We start from the raw sequence: 21,543 nt of genomic DNA on the forward strand, positions 1-21,543 counted from the left end.
CCACATGTCTCTTAAATGACAGAGAAAACCTTAAGATGCATCCAGGAGCATGGAAATTTTGATAATCTGCACTGACAGTTGTAAACCTTTGGGTGTATGGAGAGAAAACAGTGGAGATCAATCATAGAAGGAATAAAACTTAAGAACAATGCATTTTTTAAATTAATATATATTACACAACTTTAAATCTCTATACTAATACATAACAGTATTTTTAATAAACACCAAGTGCTAGCATCATTTTGTATTTAGAATACTGGCTTCATTCAAAATCAGACAACCCCGATTGACTCTGGCTCTACACAACTAGTTAATTCCTTGACCTTGGGTAAGGCACTTTAACTTCTCTTTATATCAGTTTACTCATCTTTGAAATAAGTGTAATACTGCCTATCTTATAAGATTGTTGTAAGGATGGGAGATGTCATATGAAAAAATGCATAAGCTAGCATTTGATGCAAAAATGCTTAATAAAAATGATTGGTAGTTTCATGAAGATCATCAAAATACATTTTAAATTTATGCTATACTTTTATAGACTAGGAAATGTGTTTGAAAGGTAGAAATGCTCACTATCAAATGGTTTATTTTAAGCATAAATTGTTCATATTTATAGGAAAAAAATCAATGCTCTTTGACACACTCCATTGAGCAACAGAGATTGCTAAGATTTAAAAAGCTACTATCTCTTGTCTAATAATCAGTTCCTATATAATGGATATAGGAACATAACTGCCATAATGAGGACAAGATTCAAGTTCCTATTAGAAACCAGTTGAGAAAACTAAGATAAAAATTCTTTTTAAAGAAATAGTGTTTTAAGATTATTTAATAAATCCCTTCATTTCTTATTTTCATAAATGATAAAACCGAGGAACAGTTAAGCAAGCCAACTTGCTCTTGAGAACAGAGTTACTTAGTGACAGGGTCAGCGCTAAAATTTAGTGTTCTGAATTTTTGTTCCAGTCTCTCTTAGTAATGTTATTCTATTAGATTATAGGATGAATTTTTATATGTTAATTCATTGATATTTTGAACTTAAACATTTTTACATCAAAGTATGCATTGTAAGTCTCCCTCTACTTGATATGTCAGTTCTTCCCAAAAGAGACCTGTTACTAGATATTTGAACTCTTTTAAAAAATATTCTTTGCATATAGAAGTGTGTGTGTGTGTGCACATACTTCCCTACTTTTGTTTATATAGATGGTAAGGTACTACACTCACAGTTTTGCACCTTGTTTTTATCACTTAAAACTATGTTGGAGATTGTTCTATATCACCACATTTAGGTCTTTATTTTATTATGGACATTTTCAAATTCATTCTTTTTTAAAAGCTGTGTACTACCCCATTTATAGATACCATAATTTATTTGATTCATCTCTTAATTATTGACATTTAGGTTGTTTTTAGATTTTTGCCATTACAAACAATGCTCAGTGAACATTCTTGTACATATGTCTACATACACACACTAGTGATTTATAGCATGAATTACTAGAAATGGAATTGCTCAGTCACAGGGTATGTGCATTTTTAGTTTCAGTAGATACTCTATAAAATTGTCTTCCAATCTATACTTCACTCAAAGAGCCATCCTTTCTCTTAAGGGCTTAAAGTCTCAAATCTCTATTTTACTCTATTATTTTAGTTTAATATCTTGGTTTTCAATAATTTTTGAGTCTTGGAAAGGTGAATAGACTATATCACTAACATCTCTCCCTTTTCTCTCCCAACTTCCTACTATCTGGAAACACACTACCTTCCTATTGTGTTTTTTTCATGTATTCAGTTATTCTTCCCCTTAGCCAGAATCACATTTCAACCCTTTTTTGTTGGTGATAGTTTGGCAATTCACTTATCTCTGGTGTATTTGACATTAATAATAAGTGAGTTTGTTATTTCAACTGGTAAGTTTTATATTTCACCTTTTGAGATTCTTAACCTGGTAATTAATACACATTTTGTTGATTTGGTTTAAAATATGTTGTGAATTTATGATTATTTTACCTTTCACATAAATCAAAGAATGTAATCTTTGATCTTAACTTTATGATAAAAAAAGATTTAAAAATATATTTACCACTGTAAAAAAAAAGGATAATTTGATTGTCATACTTTCCTAGAAACAAATGGTGAGACTTAGTACCAAAGCAGCAAATATTTATTTCGTCACAACAGAAAATCAGAATTTTCACTTTAAATCATTAATAAAGTAAAGTAGATTTCACTGTAAATGTAGATTGTATGAGTATCCAGAATTTGATTCACCTTATACTATCACATCTTGACTGCTTTTTTGTTCTAGTTGTCATTATCATTTAGAGTATCTTACTTCTTGTAAGGCAATCAGCTCAGCCTGAGATAAATATTTTCCCAAGATCAAGAAATAAAAATAATGGTTTTATTGGTTTAACAGTCTCTAATGAGAATACCAGACTCATCTCTAATTAAGTTAAAAGCCATTGGGCTGCAAATAGACACTTTAGTACAGGTAAAGCTACTACTTGTTTGCTGATTCTATCAGATAAATGCAAATTCCAGCAGACACTGAAATGATCCTTTGTTTAGTGGGACTAAATCTTTCAGCCATTAGCTTTTTGTACTGTTTTCCTTTCTCGTTCCAAGGAACAAAAACAACACGATACATGTTATTGGGCCAAAAAGTCTTGAAATAGGCAAGCAAATTCAAGCAAAGGGAAAGTATAAAATAAAATGTTATAAGGAATATATAAAACAATTCTATAATACATCATAATTACATTGATTTTACATTAAAACAATTAGAAGTTATCAAACCTCAGTTACAGTATTCAGCAATTTTTGTTTTGTCAATCAATAAGGCTTTAAGGAATATCAAACAGATTTGTCTTAGAGGTATTTTAAGTATCATTTTAGAAAATGATACTTCAATGGAAAGAAGGAATCACTAGTTATACTACTAAGTGATTATTGCTCTCCTCTGTTTACTTTTAATATTTTCATTTTGGAATTATTTGGAAAATAGTAAATATTATTGATAATATTTGGATTCTTGATAATGTTTTACTGTGTACTAGGTCAGGGTTATATAATTTGCTGGGTTCCTAAAAGTAATTTTTATTGCATCTATGAACAAAATTCTTTTCTATGGTATGTATTTCTGATTTTATAATGGAAAAAGTATGCCTGGCATGGAATAGGTGAATGATTTAATTAGCTGTGAGTAAATGGAGCTAGAATATAGCACCTCTGTTAAAAGGACATATCAATATTGCTGAATTTTGTTTTTTTTCTAGCGTAATTGTGAAACATCACACTAAAACTACAAATCAGTGGCCTTTTTTCCTTCCACATTTAAATAAGAGATGAGGTCTCTTCATGAGACCTAAAATTATAGCAACCATAGAATGCAATTACAAGACTTTTTCATTTCAATTACATTTGCAAAAAAAAGTAAAAGTCAAGTTGCTTTAAAATTCCAAAACTATCTATTGAGCCTTATAAACAGAAAAAGCTTGAATAAGCTCTGAGTTTTCCCTGTCTCCATCTTAAATTTAAACTACAAAATAAAAGAAGCCAGTGTTTAATGTAAACCTCTTAGTACCCTTAAAAGTTGTTTTCTTCTACTCTAAGAATATTCCATGCTTATTACCGTTTTGAAAAATTGTTTTGATAGAAAATGAGAAGCCATACAATCCAGCAACAACCACCATTAGCATTTTGGTATATTCTTTCCAGATACTTTTTTAATGTAGTATTGATTGTACCTTATGTACAGTTTTTTATCTTGCTTTTTTTTAACATTATTTATTATAACTTTGTTAACATTTTTAGCAACTACCAACATTTTGAGTTGGAGTACCTTAGTTAACTTTTAAAAAGTTATTTTAAAAAATAATTTCTGAACATACATATATACAATCATGTCGCTTAGTGACAGGGATACGTCATTATGCAAACATCATAGAGGTCACTTACACAAACTGACATGGCACAGCCTACTACACACCTAGACTGTATGGTATAACCTATTGCTCCTGGACTCTAAGCCTCTACAGCATGTTACTGTACAAAACAACACAAGATTAAATCGAACACAAGATGTATGAGGCTACTGCTGACATAACATGGCATACTGTTTTACAGCAAACTTTTTTTTTGGAGTACACTCTAATGGTAAAAAGTATAGTAAACCCATAACATGGTTGTAAACCAATAACAGTCATTTATTATCATTTATTATCAATTACTACATAATATACATAATTGTACATGCTATACTTTCATAAGACTAGCAGTGCAGTACATTTCTTTACACTAGCATCACCATAAACACATGAGTAACGTGTTGTGCCGCTACGTTACAACGGCTCTAATGTCTCTGGGCGATAGGAATTTTTAGCTTCATTATAATTTTATGGGACCACCCTTCTATGTGCAGTCTGTTCTTAACCAAAATGTTGTCATGTGGTACTCCTTTAAAGGGTATTAGATTATACTGTGAATTAATTTTTTTAGAACTAGCAATCTGATGAAAAAGCACCATTTTCCTACACTTAGGAAAAGTGTATTATCTTACCTCTTGTGGTTATAAGTATCTGGATTGCTACAAAACTTTATTTGAAAGTCATCCTTAATATTACCAGGATTCCAATAGAGTTAGGTAGGATCTTTGGACTGCTTTACAATTTTAAGGCAAAAAAAAATACCCATAGGAATTTTCTGTGGAAAAATTTCACTAAATCTCTTGTAAATATTCTCAAAGTAGTAATTGGTAGCCTGTATTATTCGGCACATATGCATAGAGAATAGGCTTAACTGTCTATAAGAACGTTCCACTTTCTTTATGATAATAGTATGTTGTTAGGATTTTAAACAACCTTGAGTATATTTAAATTTATTCATTCTTACAATAATTATTTTAGGTCAACTGGCTATTCTGAGGTGATAGTTGTTGTTGGAGGCTGTGAACGAGTTGGAGGATTTAATCTTCCATACACTGAGTGCTACGATCCTGTGACAGGAGAATGGAAGTCTTTGGCTAAGCTTCCAGAATTTACCAAATCAGAGTATGCGGTCTGTGCTCTAAGGAATGACATTCTTGTTTCAGGTAAATAAAGAATTATTATAGTAGCTACTTTTAATTTGAACTTGGCTGTTTGAAATGATGACAGTGTCTCAAAGAAAACAGTCAAAGTGGACATGCCCACTTTGGGTTTATACAACAAATAAAACCAAGAATGACTTTTTGCTTTTAAAAACAGACACAAGGTAATATAGAGTGATTTACAAAAGATTCATCAGAAAACGCCTTTAACCATACATATTTTAACTGTTCTCAGATGCAAATAGAACATGGTATAAACTTTTAAACTTTTACTTATTTACTTTGTTTTAAGAAACACAAAGTATGCAAAGTCAGAAGTACTCATGGACTTCAGTATCTCTAACCTACCCTTGTTTTCTGAAGTTCTCCCCAAAGTTTATGAGATAGGATTTTCTTTAAAATTCTTGAACTTTTTAAATAATATGCGATATGTTACCTCTCAGATCAGACAATAAAATGACAGACTTATACAAAATATAACTACAGTATCTATGGTCTGAAGTCTGTAAATTGGTTGACTAATTTTACCAGTTTTGCAGATTACTGTATTACTACACATTGAACAGTGTAACAATACATGCTTTTTTTGTACAATGGTATGCTTTTTAAAAAATGGGTGGTTTTTAAAAAATCCTTTTAAAATAATTCTGTTGTTTGGGTGCTTCTGATGATATCTGACTCCTAAAATTAACTATGGTTAAAATTAACAATGCATTTGTAAAATTCATAGTCTACATTTTCTTATTTGGGATCTGTAATTATTATTTCTTGAGATAACAATTGGCAAAGTTTAAATCTGCTCTGTAGAACTATTTCTATTAATCTTTAAGGGGTCCTTGAATTCCCAAATTCTAGGACTGGGTGAATAAACCCCATGTTTATATACATATATTATTGTTGGTATATATGTATATTGTGTGTGCATTTTTTTTTTCATTAAAGGTGGAAGAATAAATGGCCGTGATGTCTGGATTTATAATTCACAGTTAAATATTTGGATCAGAGTTGCTTCTCTAAATAAAGGCAGATGGCGTCACAAAATGGCTGTCCTCCTTGGTAAAGTAAGAGAAACCACTTTTTATTACTACTGCTGGTACATTTCCAAAATAAATACCACAGCTGAATCCTTCATTTTAGTCACCCTCTGAGTATTTTGGATTCAAACTGTATTTCCTTCCATTTCTAACCTCAGTAGATAAACTAAAGATATAAACAGTTTGACACTGTACTTTTGAATGGATATTTTGTTCTCCCAATTTGGAATTCGTGGCAGTGCAGCACATTTCTCTTTTCATGCACCATTGGAGTCTAAATGCCTAAGAAGCACTCGAAAATAAAGGAGTTACATCAAGCACAAAAACAGGCCAATGTCTAATCCAAGCAATCTTTTTCCTTTTACTGACTTAGGCAGTCAAGCAGAGATATATTTATCTAGAGCGATGTTATTTTATCTTTTTTATTCATATAAGTAGAGACCAAACAAATTGAAAATAAATGATAAGATAAACTCACTAACATATTTTAAAATTTCTTATCGACTGCAGATAATACATATAAAAAATATACATAATTTGATTCTGAACCAATTGCTGTCCTTAGGAACTTGAGAATCACTTGTGGACTAGTGGTTACAAACTTAAAAAGCAGCTACACCCTCTTTTTAAAAGCTAAATCTCATTTGAAAAATTTATTCCATGAAACAGATAAATATATAGTAATTACACAAAGGTTTAACATGGGCTCTTTAGCTTTTCCCTACCTCCATCTTTGCCGCCTCTTCTCAAGCCACCTCAAATTAATGAACAGTCTAAGTAAAAGCAGCATACTTGGCTTGTACATGTATTTTTGACTGGTCCCCTAGCACAGCGGTCCCCAGGGACCGGTGCTCCTATGAGAACCTAATGCCTGATGATCTCAGCTGGAGCTGAGACAGTGATGCTAGCACTGGGAAGTGGCTGCAAATACAGATGAAGCTTCAATCACTCGCCCCACCCACCCCACTCATCTCCTGCTGTGTAGCCTGGTTCCTAACAAGCCATGGACTGCTACTGGTCCATGGCCCAGGGGTTGGAGACCTCTGCCCTAGCACCCCTTTCGAAAAGATCACTACCTCTTAGGCACTCCTCTGGAGACATTTTAGAGCCACCAATGAGAAAACAAAACTGCTCTAATGGAAACAGAGATGGTGCCAGGAACCCTTCCCACCGAGCCTCCCATCAGTCCTTTTCCCCTCCCCCCTATTGCCACAGAGGCTTCCTTAAATGTCTGTACTAAAGAATTCTAGAGCTTCTCAAAGCACAGTTTAGAAAGCTACTGTCAGTTCCCAAGGATATTGATCTAGTGTGCTGCTGCTATCGACAAGATCATTGAAATAACGAGGACTTTGAGAGAGATGTATTAGAAATAAAATATTTTCTAAACTGACTGATTTGTCATTCCCTACTGTGTTATATAGTTTTGGTAGCTATGTCTCAAAAATGACAGAATATTACTAAAAGGGGGCAATTAAAATAAGGGATTGGAAAGAGATGATTTCTGACTAAAAAAGTTACAATTATTTAGTCTGGACAAACAAAGGCAATGAAAATGATTATGTCTCAAATGCTATATATGGATTGGTGAACACAAATTTCTTTGAGAAATATTAGTATACTTGTCTTGAAGGTACTCAAAACTTAGAATCATTAAATCAAGAAATTAGAGGAATCCTTCCTACCTTACACAACAAGTACTCAATCCTAAAATTTACATTATCTTAAAACTTACAATATAGGCTGAATTCAAACCTATAAAATTATTTACATTTATAAAATCTGTCAGTTAAAGAACCCTAGGATGATTTGGAATATAGAATCTTAAAGCAGGAAGGAATCTTAGAGAAAACTTAATGTACCTTTTTTAAGTCATAAACTGAATCCAAAGAGATCAAGTCACTTGCTCAAGGTTACACAGAAAATGATGAAGCATGAGCAAAAGCTCAGATTTCCTTAATCCAGAGACCTTTTATCTTGATGCTCACAACATATATTTTTAATTTATGCATGTGTAAAAGTAGTATTAAAATTTAATCTTCAAAATTATATTATGTGATAACTGCTGTTATTGTCCACACTTTTAAATTGAGGAAATTAAGACTAAGTCTCAGAGAGGATAAGTAAGCTGCCCAAGGTCTTACATTGTGTGACTGAGCTACATATGAACACTTCCTCTCCTGACTTCAGAGCCTATGTTCTTGGTTGCTACATTGTACCACAGTTTCCATCCCCCTTCTAACTGCATAATTTGATTAAATTACTTAACCTCTCTGAGCTGCATGGTATTGGGAGAACAAACCCACCAAAAGATCATTTTAACATAATGTGAGAAATACAAGATAGTAATGGCTTTGGCTGCTATAGAAATTGTAACACAAAGATAAATTGTGGACAGACTTTGAATGACAATGTATAAAATTTGGCCTTAACCCTTAGGCATTCATTGTTGAACTATTAAAAGGAGTTGATGAGGTGTTTGGGGAAGATTAATCTGTGGTTTAGAGTGGAAGCCAGAAGATTAATTGAGAGGTATGAAATGACATGGACCCTGAAGGAAGATAGTGGCAATGGGAAAAAAAAAAAAGGAGGGACAGATGTGAGAGATACTGTAAAAGAAGACTGTAGTTAATTAGATATGGAGGGAAGAGTTGATGATGACTGTCCATTAAAAGAACTGTGGGTGTTAAACTGGACAACGCCTTTAAGTTAAAAGTTTCTTACATATCTCATGATGTTCTGGACTATTTTGCAAATAAATCATTTAATAAATGGCTTGTTGATTAGTTCATCTGGCATATAAAGATACTAATTTGCCCTACCTTCCTCATATTTGTGAAAAGAAAATGTATACGAAAGCCCTTTGAAATATACAGTATAGAGTTCACTATATGTCAGAGAGGCTAAAATGAAGAAAAAGATAAGCCCTGCCTTCAAAGATCTTACAGTCTAGTAATCCTTACCTAATATTTTAGTTTCATAGCTTTATTCCTTTATCATAATCAAATATTTTCATTATCCATTTTGAACATTTAAGCTAAATCATGTAATTCTCAACTTGAGCAGTACCATCCCTAAGGAGGCGAAAATTTGTTCTTGAGCGAGTAAAAAAAATTGTACTGTTTCATATATAAAGCACAGATATACATATAGTACATAAACAGATATACAGTTATCTGTGATATTAAATTTTCATTGGAGGGGGCTATTATTTAAAAAAAAAAAAGTATAAAAAGACTCCTTGATGGTGGTAAGAGGATGAAATGTTTTAAAAAGTTCCAGAAACTGAGCTAAATATATTGCAATTATGATTATCAAGGACTCTTTATGGGGAGAGATCATTTACTTCTTTAGCCAACTAGTTCAAAATTCAGACTTTCGATAATTTAGATTTTTCCTTGTATTTTATATATAGGTATATGTTGTTGGAGGCTATGATGGGCAAAACAGACTTAGCAGCGTAGAATGTTATGATTCCTTTTCAAATCGATGGACTGAAGTTGCTCCCCTTAAGGAAGCAGTGAGTTCTCCTGCTGTGACTAGCTGTGTAGGCAAATTGTTTGTGATTGGTGGAGGACCTGATGATAATACTTGTTCTGATAAGGTAAGCCATGTTCTCTTATAGAAATTACCAATGATATATACAAGAACAGAAATGCAGAAGGCTTATCAAGTAGGTAGCAAGGTCCCTTAGGCGAAGAGCCTTTTAAAAACTGATACTTTATACTTTAGGGGGAGAACACTGAATTTCGAGTTGCTAAAGTGAGATCCTTATATAGCTAACGATTTGCTGTAAAAAGCATGGTCCAGTCTTTTTGAAATGAGACTAATCTCAATGTTGAGATCTTATACTAAATAAATTGTTTTAAACCTTTTGCTTTTATAGTCTTCAGAATCAAAAAACTGGAAGCAAATTAGCAAAGGGTTAGACAGTAACTAATTATACTGCTTCCAACTGGGTCATTTTCTGCATACTTTAGAAGTATTTTTAGAATGAAGAAGAGGAGAGGAAACCTCTGTAATATAAATAGAGGATGGCTCAAAGTTGTTGCATTTCATTGAACTGCTAAGACAAAAGACCTTATGCCACCTTGACATCTCAGGAAATACCATGTTTATTCTGGAAACAGGTTATCTATTGTCTAATAAGTTTAGCAATAGTTAGCTGAATTTTGTCAATTTTTTTCTATATTAACTTTTAATATAACGTGGTCAAAAGTTACATATTTAAAATTTGTTAATCCAGAATTTGTGATGATTCAAAGTATACTGAATTGAGATTTCCTTGTGTTCTTTTGTAAAAAGGGTTCCCTAAAAGAGTAAAGAAATTATTTTCAGATCGAAACATAGTAATTCTATATAACACAATTTTTTGTTAATTTTACTGGACAAAAGTAAAGCAAACCTGGTAGCCATTCATCCTAGAATGAATCTGTTACTTTATTCAGCTTCATAGTAATAAATTTGTATTTCCTTTGAGAATTTCATAATGCAGACATTTCACTATCAAGCTAACCTCCCTTAATTCTGTGAATTAATGGGATTTGATTTTTAATCATGTTTCTATTTACTGGTTAACCTTTTATTAAGCAAATTTACACTTTTGTTTAAAATTTTTAATTAAATATTTCTATATATTATTAGGTTCAGTCCTATGATCCAGAAACCAATTCTTGGCTACTTCGTGCAGCTATCCCAATTGCCAAGAGGTGTATAACAGCTGTATCCTTAAACAACCTGATATATGTTGCTGGTGGACTGACCAAGGCAATATACTGTTATGATCCAGTTGAAGATTACTGGATGCATGTACAGAATACATTCAGCCGGCAGGTAATAACATAAAACAGTCCAAAAGAAATTGAATATAGGAGGGACCAAGTACATGATCATTATGAATATACTGTAATTCCACTATTAAAATATTTCATATGTGCTTGAATTATTTCATAATATTTTAAAACTCCACATAAAGCATATAGTATACCTGTTGTGAATTCCTTTCAAGGAATTGTTTTATTGAAATATCTTAACTTTTTACCATCCCATGGTGAAATAGCTATTGCACTTGGTCTGTTGATTTTTTCCCCTTGACCTTTTTCTGAATCTTGTTTTGGTCCTTAGCTCTCTCTTGCATATTTCAAAAGATAAGAAATACTCTCAAACTGATTTTTTCTTTCCGTAGTAAGAAGCTACTTTGTTGTGGGGTTTCTTTGTTGTTATAATGGAAATGGCTGTGCTCAGTGTCTTCATCCACACACTCCAGCCTATATCTATCTCCCTACTTCCCCTCCAACCCCCTACTTCCAGAAGGCCTTCGCTCAGCATTTGATTCATGGCTCCACACTCCTTTTTTCTACCACCAAAATGCTTGATGGTTCTGATGCTGGAGATCTGGCTCTACCTATACTACTCTAGAGATGTTGTTCTCCCAAAGGTCATTACTAATACTCTCCCACTTTCATTCATATTCTTATCTTTTTCTACCCAACCCTTAAATGTGGGTATTCTTTGAGCCTCTTTTCCCTGCCCTCTTCCCAGTTTATTCTCTATTCCTGAATGATCTCACCTACTGCCCAGTAGTGATGACTTCAAGTGTCTATCTCCATTAAAACCTCTCAGTTGTGCTACAGACAAATTCCCAACTGCTTATTTGATGTTTTCCAAGAGTGTTCTTCCCCAAGCTTACTTTTTCTGTTTCAAAACAACCTAGTGAATGGAAAAACTCTATATCTCCCTTGTACTCAAAACACTTCTGACACCTGATATGTGGTTTTATTCTAACACCAATCAATTCTTTAACACAAGCTGAGTGTCTTACAATTCAGTTCAGTTCTGACACTATCTACCTGGAGTTAGTGTTAGATTACACAAGATAAGGGCTCAGTCCCACTAGACTGCGCCTGCTTCAGATGCCAGTCACAAATCCTAGGTTGTCCCCAGCATTTATGACTGACTGGCTAGAAATCATAGTCCCCAGAACCCCCTTCTCAGGTTTGATAATTTGCTAGAACAACACTTACTTATGTTTACCAGTTTATTATGTAATAAGGGATATTATAAAAGAGACATATGAATAGCCAAATGAAGAGGTACATAGGGTGAGGTCCAGAAGGGTCCTAAGCACAGGAGCTTCCGTCCTTGTGGAGTTGAGGTACACCACCCTCCCAGAACATGGATGTGTTCACCAACTTGCAAGCTCTCCAAATCCTGTACTTTGAGATTTTTATGGAGGCTTCATCATGTAGGCATTACCCATTATTAACTCAATTTCCAGCCCTTCTCCCCTTTCCAGAGAATAGAGGGTAGGACTGAAAGTTCCAAGCTTCTGTGTATGGCTTGATCCTTCTGGTGACCAGCCCTTATCAAGAAGCCCACCAAGAGACACTCCTATCACCCAGGAAATTCCAAGGGATTAGGAGCTCTGTGTCAGGAACTGGGGGAAGAGAGAAATATATATATATTTCCTGTTATTTCATACCTAGAAACTTAATTTTTTAGATTTTCCTCACTTTCTTTTAAATTGAATAAATCTAGCATATCAGTTCTATGTCCTCAGAGTTTCTCCTTTTCTTTTCAGTGCCTATTCTTACCTAAACTAAAATATCTAGTATCCCTTTTTCTAATGTCTTGCTTCTCTAACCCATTGTGCTACCAATTATTTTCCAACAAACATAATTATGTCTTTTCTCTGATTGGAAACCTACTGAATAAAATCCAAAAGTTATCCCACTTCATTCAAAGTCTTCTGTTGTCTGACCTCTGCTTGCCTTTTCAGCTTCACTTTCTGCAACTTTACACCAATTACATTAAATATCAGTTACTTGTATTCACTATACATATCTCCTATTTCTTGCCTTGGTTCATTCTGTTCTCTTAGCCTTTAATGCCTTTTCTGCCTTCTCTGCTTGTAATTCTACACATTTTTCGGACCACTCCATAGTTATAGCAAACTGAGATTATCTGTTCAGAATTCATGTCTTTTTTTTTTTTTCCTGATCTGTCATTGCACTTACAACTCTATTATGGCAGTCATATATCCCCTTATGGGTATATAAATGTTTATTTTTATGCTGAAATTCAGTTGAGGATACTTTTTTTCTAACTCATCTCTTATGTATCTTGCATTTATTGGTGCTTAGTAAATATTTATTAAATTAGTAAACAAATGAGACAATGAAGTAACAGAAGGACCTAATCTGAAGACAATCTTATCTGCAAGTTACATAAGAGGTATAGACTATAACGACAATCAGTAGGGTTTGAGTATAACACAATTTTTCTAAAGTTGTTGACACTGAGCTATAGTCTCCAATTAGGAATGTATTCAGAGTAAAATTTCCCCACCTGGTGAAGGGACATAGTAAAATCTTCAGCTTTATGATATAGAGGGAATATAATCTTCTATCCCTCTAATATCACACTTAAGTAAAATGAATCACATTTCTCTAGCTCAGTGGCCTCTCCTGGAAGGGACAGTCCAGCTTTGTAAAGGGGAGAGTGTGTGCCCTACGACATAAGAACTCACATTATGGTTAACATTCATCTGTGTGACAAACGTTTACACTTATTTCTATATTTTTTTTAACAAAGCTTTTTTCCATTGGTTTATTACAGTGACTATTTAAAAATATAATACATTTTCACTAAGAATTACTATTCATTTAGAACTTGGCTATACTGTATAAAATTATAACAGGGCTTAGAAAGATAATTGCCAGCATCTAGCATAATGCAGGGCATACAATGATTATGTTCTTAACTAAATGATTGAGAAACAAACAACAGGACACACAGGACACACATGGCACATTTTCTCTATTTAGGCAATGAATAACAATGATGTCAGAAATTTCAAGGAAAAAACATTTAGATCAGAAATATGTTAAATCTATTATAAAAACAAAGCACTGAAGTTTGGGTCTAATATTCTATGTCAAGTCTCTTGAAGCAAACAATACTGAGATTTCTGGGATTATCTGTTTCTCCCCGGTCCATTCTTACTATTAGTACCTTTAAGTATATCTATGTATATATTATTGATAGGCAAATTTCGAACCATCTCTGTTTGCCTACCCTTTTAATGCTAATCAATGGAAAAGAATAAGTCAACTGTAACTGTATGGTAGACAGTTACTTAACTCTAAGGCTGTGTTTTTTAAAACATTTAGAACCCTGATAATAACAAAAAAGAAAGAGTGCAAAAATGAGCTCTTTTTTTTGTAGCCCAAATGGACCCAGCATTTTCGCCATCTATTCCTCCCCATCATGCTTCTTGACTTTGCATAATTCCAGAAGCCACAACTTGCTATTTTAAACATATTTTACTCTTTAACTTTCACCAGAAACATCCTTTAAAAATTTGTGGGATTTTTTTTCTTAAGTCAATGACAAAGATTTTTTTTTTAGCCTTCAGTAGACCAGGTATTTAAGATATCATTAAAGTTTAGAATAACAAATGAAAAGAAATCCGATTTCTCTTTCTTTATTGTTGGCATTTAAGCAGTATTTTAAAATAATAATTAAGGAGAGGGGTTTTATTACAATATTTGGGTCATGTTTCATTTTAGTCTTGAAAAATAACTTCATGTATTGATTAATTTTTTTTACTAGCTGTGATTACTCTTGAGATTCTCATAGAGCAAAATAAACTATTATATCTGGTACAAGTAATTTCCTGATATGAATGAAAAACTGTTTTCAAGGTTGCTTGCTTCATTTAATTCTGAACTTGAATATCTGAAATGATGTTAATAATAAGATCCTGTAATTATATAGTTTAAGAATCATCATCAAGGTAACTATAAGATTCAATAGTGTAAGGAAGCTTGTGAAAGCTAAGGATGTCATTGTTTTTTATTGTATTCAGAACTTTTGGAATTTATAGAAAGAGCTTATTGTTCTTTAGATGAGAAATGTTATAGTTTGGTACATAATTGGTACAATTCATGGGTGGTATTCTGGATAAACTATTTATTAATGATAATTGGCCAAGTTATTCTGGGTATATAAAAACTCTTAATATAGGCATTTTTAAGTACTCACTAATTCTTTTAGACCTGAAGATACTATCTTCTATTATATAAGTCTACCAGAATTTGATTTTTTTCTACAACAGCAAAATTTATAGATATACAACAAATCTAGTCAAGTAAAAAATGTTTATTGTACTCAGTAGAACCATCTCATTCTTGGTTATGTGGAAACAGGATAATAATATGCAATAACCTTCTCAATTAAAATGAAATGTAAATAGAATATTTGACCCGCAGCATAACCAGATCCATGCAATAGTGAGACAATTTAATGTAACTTCTTTCTTTGAAGAATCACTTTCATCCTTGCAAGAATATTTGTTTTATATAGTAATTATATTGTTGATAGAGAAGAATACAATTCAGCTAAGAATTTCCATTATGTGGAAAGAACTGTTAAAAAGTTATTTGGCGAGTTCCTGTGTCCCAGCCAAGGGCCCTAATAGCGCTTTGTTAATTTAATTATAACTCTTTCTCTCATTCATTTAACTTGTGGGTAATCTCATATAATAAATAATGTGCCCCGTCATTTGGTCATATTTTAGCCACCTTCTGTAATAAAGGACCCTCCTGTAATAGGAAAAGCAAGATTTTTTTTTCAACTATCACGAAGTTAAAACCCTTCTCAGTCCACCACCCCCAGTCCAACTTCACCTCCCATATCTTGGCCCCAATCACTAACATACATTCTGTCTTAACACTCCCTTCACCCATGCAAAATTACCTAGAGCACTCACCCATAGAGCAAGAGTTGGGCAAAAGGAACTTACTTCATGTCTCCTTTTTTTTGACTGTGTTAAAGTGTGTTGTATTTTACTTTTCAGTTTGCTACCAAATCCGTTACCTTCAACAGTTAATTTTTTTTTTTTTATCTATTTGGTTAAACAGGAAAACTGTGGAATGTCTGTGTGTAATGGTAAAATATATATCCTGGGTGGAAGACGGGAAAACGGAGAAGCCACAGACACTATTCTCTGTTATGATCCTGCGACAAGTATCATCACAGGGGTAGCCGCAATGCCCAGGCCAGTGTCCTATCATGGCTGTGTGACTATTCATAGATACAATGAGAAATGCTTTAAGCTCTAAAGCCAGGATACTTCACCCAAGAAGCCACATCGATCCAAGATGAGAGATTTTAAAAACTCAGAGTGGGAACTTGGCATATCTCATTTGTGCTATATACACAAAAAGTAAAAATAATAATTCTGGTGCCTTTCCCCCCCAAAATATCAATCTTTCAAACTGTAATAAAGCCTTACCTGTAAATGAAAAAAAAAAAAAAAAAAAAGATTTTTGTTGTTGTTGGTAATAGTAGTGTTGCTCAGGCTTTGAGAATGTCTCTTTGTAAGTATTTGTAAGAAATATATGTGGAATAGGAAATAGGAAATATATGTGTCTGCATATATTTTAGGAATTTGTGAATGGTCTCTTCATTTATATATGTTCATCTGCAAGGCTATATATTCCTTACTTAGTCGTGTGTATATAAAAATTGCATGACTTAAGGCTTCATTTAGGTTGACTCACGTAATGCTCAGAATGCATTCTAAGAGGGGAAAAAATCAATTTTAAAAGTCTTTGTCACTAAAACTGTATCCAAACTGATTAATTTTGAGGGTTTTTTTTATGTAATTGATAAAAATGTGATGACAACAATCTGAGAGTCATAAAATATTAAATGATCATGACTTTATTCTTATAATTGCTGTCTTATATTAAACATATTTCTGAGAAGAGGTTGAGTAGGAGATACAAAAGTAGATACTCCTAAAATTGGAATTAAAATAACAGATTAATTCCTAAGAAAAAATTATTTAAGACCCATTGAAGGGAAAATGACTCATTGTGGCTCTCAAAGTATTAATGTATCGTCTCTGAATCCTCTAAGGAAGTTCCTTTTCTTGAACCTGGCAAAGGAGTTGAAATCCATTTCACAATATTACCTTGTGAAAAACAGGGACAGATTTTTCTCCCTAGCCCAGTAGGATTTGACCTCATTAGTATGGTGCTTTGGGTGAGGGCCTCCTCCCTGGTTATCCTACTTTCTTGTGAACATCTAAAAATCCTGGGAGTCTCTACTGTTAAGTTGTCTTTAAAGGATAAACCGGGGACTACCTATCTCAGTGGGTCTATTTTTCTTTTAAAATTAGCTATCTGAAAAAAACTAACAGCAATAGTTGTAGTCTTCTAAGATAAATCTGTTTTTTGATACCCATGTGTAAAATATTGATCAACATTCTCAAACTTCTATACAACAAATTGCCCTTGTCTCGATTTTCCAACTCCAGTTTATAAAGCTTACAAGTTTTCAGAGAGGAATATAAAATTTTTTCTAAGGCAAATGGAGTATCAGGAACTACAACATAAGTGATTTTTGTTATTTCTGGGTGAATAGATATAATTTACAACATTTTAGGGATGTTCCAGGTAGCCTGGAACTTCTCAGGCACTATTGTCATCTCACATTATAATTATATACTCTTTGTCATAGGAGAGATGGTGCAAATATCTGATTATAGTGTCACCAGATTTTTGTTAAAACCAAGGTAGTAATTGAAAACTTAATATTGATAAACTGCTTTTTTTTCTCAACATAGAATGATACCGAGATTTCGAATAAAGACTACAGCATCAACTTGGATGCTTAGCTGGAATCTGAATTCTGAGGAAAACTCTGAAAAACTTACACATTTTTAGGGAATTTTTACTTTTTGAATCATAATTTGAAATGATATGTACCTTTTTCTGATAATTATTAGAGCAATTCAAAAAACAATGTTCTGTCATTTTGGTTGAAAGACAATTGTAGGTACAATTAGTATACTTATTTTAATTTTCAAGTAAACATCTACTTTTGCATTATACTTCTTGTAGATAATGGAACCTACTTAGTTCAGAAATTGAGATAATGTATGAGAAAAGTGTAAATGCTGAGGATTATACAAATGATACTTGTTATTTCATGTTTATTTGTAAGATGACGTCCATCCATAAATACAGACACTTCACACAAAAATTCTTTCTCAAGATAACTTGCATTCTAGTATTTTTGTCTATTGTAAAAGTATTAACTATTTACTTATATTTTGTTATTCACTTATTTTTAATATTCATGTGTTCATTATAGTAAATTTGAAATGAAATTTGATAAAACAGAATTCGTTTAAATATAGGCCTCATACCAATATTGTCTAATTTTTCCTCTACATAATTTAAAGCTACATAAATTAAATAGGCCATTAAGAACTTAACTTGAAAACTAGGAAATCAGAGTAACCATTTTTAAAGTTACCCAAATGATAGTTTAATTTCCTTTAATTGTTTACCTTCCTTTACTGATTTTTGATAAATAATGATATTAGCATTGATAAACTAAAAAAGAATTTTAGACTATAATTAGTATATCAAAAGAAATATATCAACCAAATTGGTGTCAAATTATATTCTTACTGTCATCACACAGTTGATTTTCTTTTGATAGGTAATGCTCATATAAGCCTTCAGGTTAGTATATATGTATATACATGTATATATGAGGGTTGATAGTATGGTCATGTACACACATATATACAAACACCCAGAATTGTATCAGTTTGTAACGGTCAGAAAAAAGCACATAAATTAAAAAATAATTGACCTTATTAAATTCAATTCCAGAAGATTATTTAGGCATTTCTAGAATACCGTTTTACATTTGAAAGTACATGATGAATATTAATATGATGACAAATACAGTTAGAATCTATATAATACATATGGTTTTACAAGGTCAGAAAACATATTGGAGGTAGAGATGTATTTGCTAAACCCACTTGGTGGGAAAGGGAATTGAAGGTTATGGTTTGTGGATCAGCAGAAAAGTACAGTTTGTTTTTTTCATGAATTTGCATTCTTTTCCATGTGTTCCTATATGTGAGTGAACTATTGAGTGGTCTAATTCTTACCACTGAAGACCTTCCTTTTCTTCTCTACTCTTCTCACTGACTTTGCAGCACAGGTATGAAATCGTAGCCTATTGGATCTTCAGTAACCATTTTTTTTCTAGATGACTGAAATATAGATATTTACTACGTTTAAACAAGCTGTTAAGAAAAATGATGTAAATACTCAGGGAGGGTATTAACTTGTCATTTTTGCCTATTTGGGGGGTTTAAAATGCCATAACTAAGTAACCTTCGGTTCATGATTCTAGAATAAATTTTATTTGGTAAAGGGGCTTCACACATGGCGGTGGTTGAACATTCATTCTTTTACATTTAGAAAGATGAAAATGTTTTGTGGACTGATACATTTTCTCTTAGCGAATATGAATTGTTTATGTATCTCTACTGTCAAATACCCTTTTTGAAACTCAGGAAAGACAAAGGTTCAGTTATACTACTTTTGTCAATATGCAAACCAGGTATGTTTTTTTCCTGTTGTCTGGATATGGCAATAGATTTTTTTTTTTTAATTGCTGTGAGAATCCATACGTGAAAAGAGAGGGATTGATTTATTTGTGTGTGCCTGCTATGTCTTGAGATTTATATGTGGAAAAGACATCTACTCCAGACTATTTTCAAAGAGGAGAGATTGCTATTTATGTGGTGACAAGTGATAAGATAATGTCTCCTAAAGGCTTCCTATGGACTGCCATTATTTTAGTAAACTCAAGACACCAGTTAACCTCAACATAATTTTGGCCTTATTAGAATTTGTTGTGCATTATATTGAAAGCCAAGTTTACATCACCTCACCCCATTATTCTTTTTAGTTAAATAAATAAATTCACCATACCACATAACCAGAATGGGGCAATTTGGTTGACCTTTAAGTCAATAGGTTTGACTAGCTAGCTATACTTATCGTCATATCTAATGCTAGGCACCAGAAACCACTTGAGCCAGGAGTGTGAATTGATAATTCCAGAGATGTTTTCAACATAATTCAAACATTTTTAAATGTTTTATATGAATGTTTTACATTTGTGTGATTGCCTAGATATTAAATTTACTTAGTACTAGAGATAATCATAAGTAATTTTTTTAAAAAACAGCAGCAGTCATAACTTATTTTGTGTATTGTTCCAAAGAAAAGAATTTGTTTTAATGTTTTAAAAATCACTGCATCTGAATTTGTGCCTTAAGTTCTCTAGTGCTATTTCAACTTTTTTCCAATCTAAATAAAGCTTACCTTAGATAAGTTTCATATTTGTTTCCTATAGAGTAAATAAACTTAATTTTTTTTTCATTTAAGTCCTTCTTAAGTTTTATAATGAGCACCAACTGTGTGGTGCTCGGCCAAATGAGAATGTTAAGAGAGGCTGAGTGTTTGGAGTTTTTATATTTTGGGGTTGGGTTTTATTGGTTTTAATACCAAGGTGCTTTTTAAGATATTCAGAAAAACGTCCATCTGACATCGATTAAGCCCTTGAAGACATCATTTGTAATATCTACATGTAATATCCAAAAAGTAAATCTACTTATTTTTGTTCCATTATGTACTTTTTTTTTTTTTTTTTTTTTTTTTTTTTTTTTTTGCTCTACAAGCTTTTTCATTTAACTTTCTTAAAAAAGTACTTACTCTTCTCTTTCCCATCACTCCTCCCCACCGTTTCTTTAGTTAAATTTTTGTTGAGTTTCTGGAGCCGAGACAACACAATTGTAAAGTTGAACAAAAGTATACTATCCTTTACAACTTGTATATAACTGTGGCAGCCAAATGTCATTTACCTTTAATTAGAGGTTCCAGAGTCTTCACGGTGGGGGGAAAAAAAAAAGCTTTGTAATTTTTTTTTTTCAATTCCATGGTAGCACATTAATACTTATATGTTTTGCGCATAGTATTTTTTAAAAGGTGTATCTAATAAAATGTCTTTTAACCATTATTACTTGACTACATGGTTGTATTAAATTTTGTTTACCAAAAATGTGTTGTTGTGTTTTATTTTAAATATATCCAAGTGGTTGTGGGGAAAAAAGATGGGGGAAAACATATTAATATATGTGTGTATCTACTGGTATATCCATAAAGTAACTAGAAGGAGAAACAAGAAACTAAAAACAGTAGTGTGTATGAGGAAAGGAAATGGTAGCTGAGGGACAAGCAAAAAAGAAACAACTGCATAATCATATATAATTATATATGCATATAATTATATGCAATAACATAAAATATGTATAATTAACATTTTAGGCTGAAGCACATGGACCTGTTACCTATTCAAAAAATTTAATTACCAGAAAGTGATTTTTAACAATTGCATTCTAATGTTCTTTTGATCTGGTCCTCAAAAGTACCCCTAATAATGTATTAAGTAATCAACAAGCCTACAGATCCCACAGATCCCAGGTAAACTAGGTAGACATATATACATGTTACTATATTATATATTATACATCAT

The 21,543-nt window shown here is 32.4% G+C and overlaps 1 protein-coding gene across 8 annotated transcripts in view; it reads left to right on the forward strand.

Annotated features, from left to right (window-relative positions):
• Positions 1 to 20,348, forward strand: part of KLHL24 (kelch like family member 24) — a 35,904-nt gene extending 15,556 nt beyond the window's left edge. For all 8 annotated transcript variants that reach the window (XM_015599951.2, XM_025042304.1, XM_015599953.2 and 5 more), the window contains 5 exons: positions 4,911 to 5,095; positions 6,035 to 6,153; positions 9,539 to 9,727; positions 10,768 to 10,956; positions 16,047 to 20,348. In XM_015599951.2, coding sequence (XP_015455437.1) covers positions 4,911 to 5,095; positions 6,035 to 6,153; positions 9,539 to 9,727; positions 10,768 to 10,956; positions 16,047 to 16,247 — 883 coding nt within the window. In that variant the 3' untranslated portion in view covers positions 16,248 to 20,348. The remainder of the gene's footprint in view (positions 1 to 4,910; positions 5,096 to 6,034; positions 6,154 to 9,538; positions 9,728 to 10,767; positions 10,957 to 16,046) is intronic.
• The last annotated feature ends 1,195 nt before the right edge of the window (positions 20,349 to 21,543 follow it).

Source organism: Pteropus alecto, unplaced genomic scaffold, assembly GCF_000325575.1.
Source record: "Pteropus alecto unplaced genomic scaffold, ASM32557v1 scaffold88, whole genome shotgun sequence".
Classification (NCBI taxonomy): domain Eukaryota; kingdom Metazoa; phylum Chordata; class Mammalia; order Chiroptera; family Pteropodidae; genus Pteropus; species Pteropus alecto.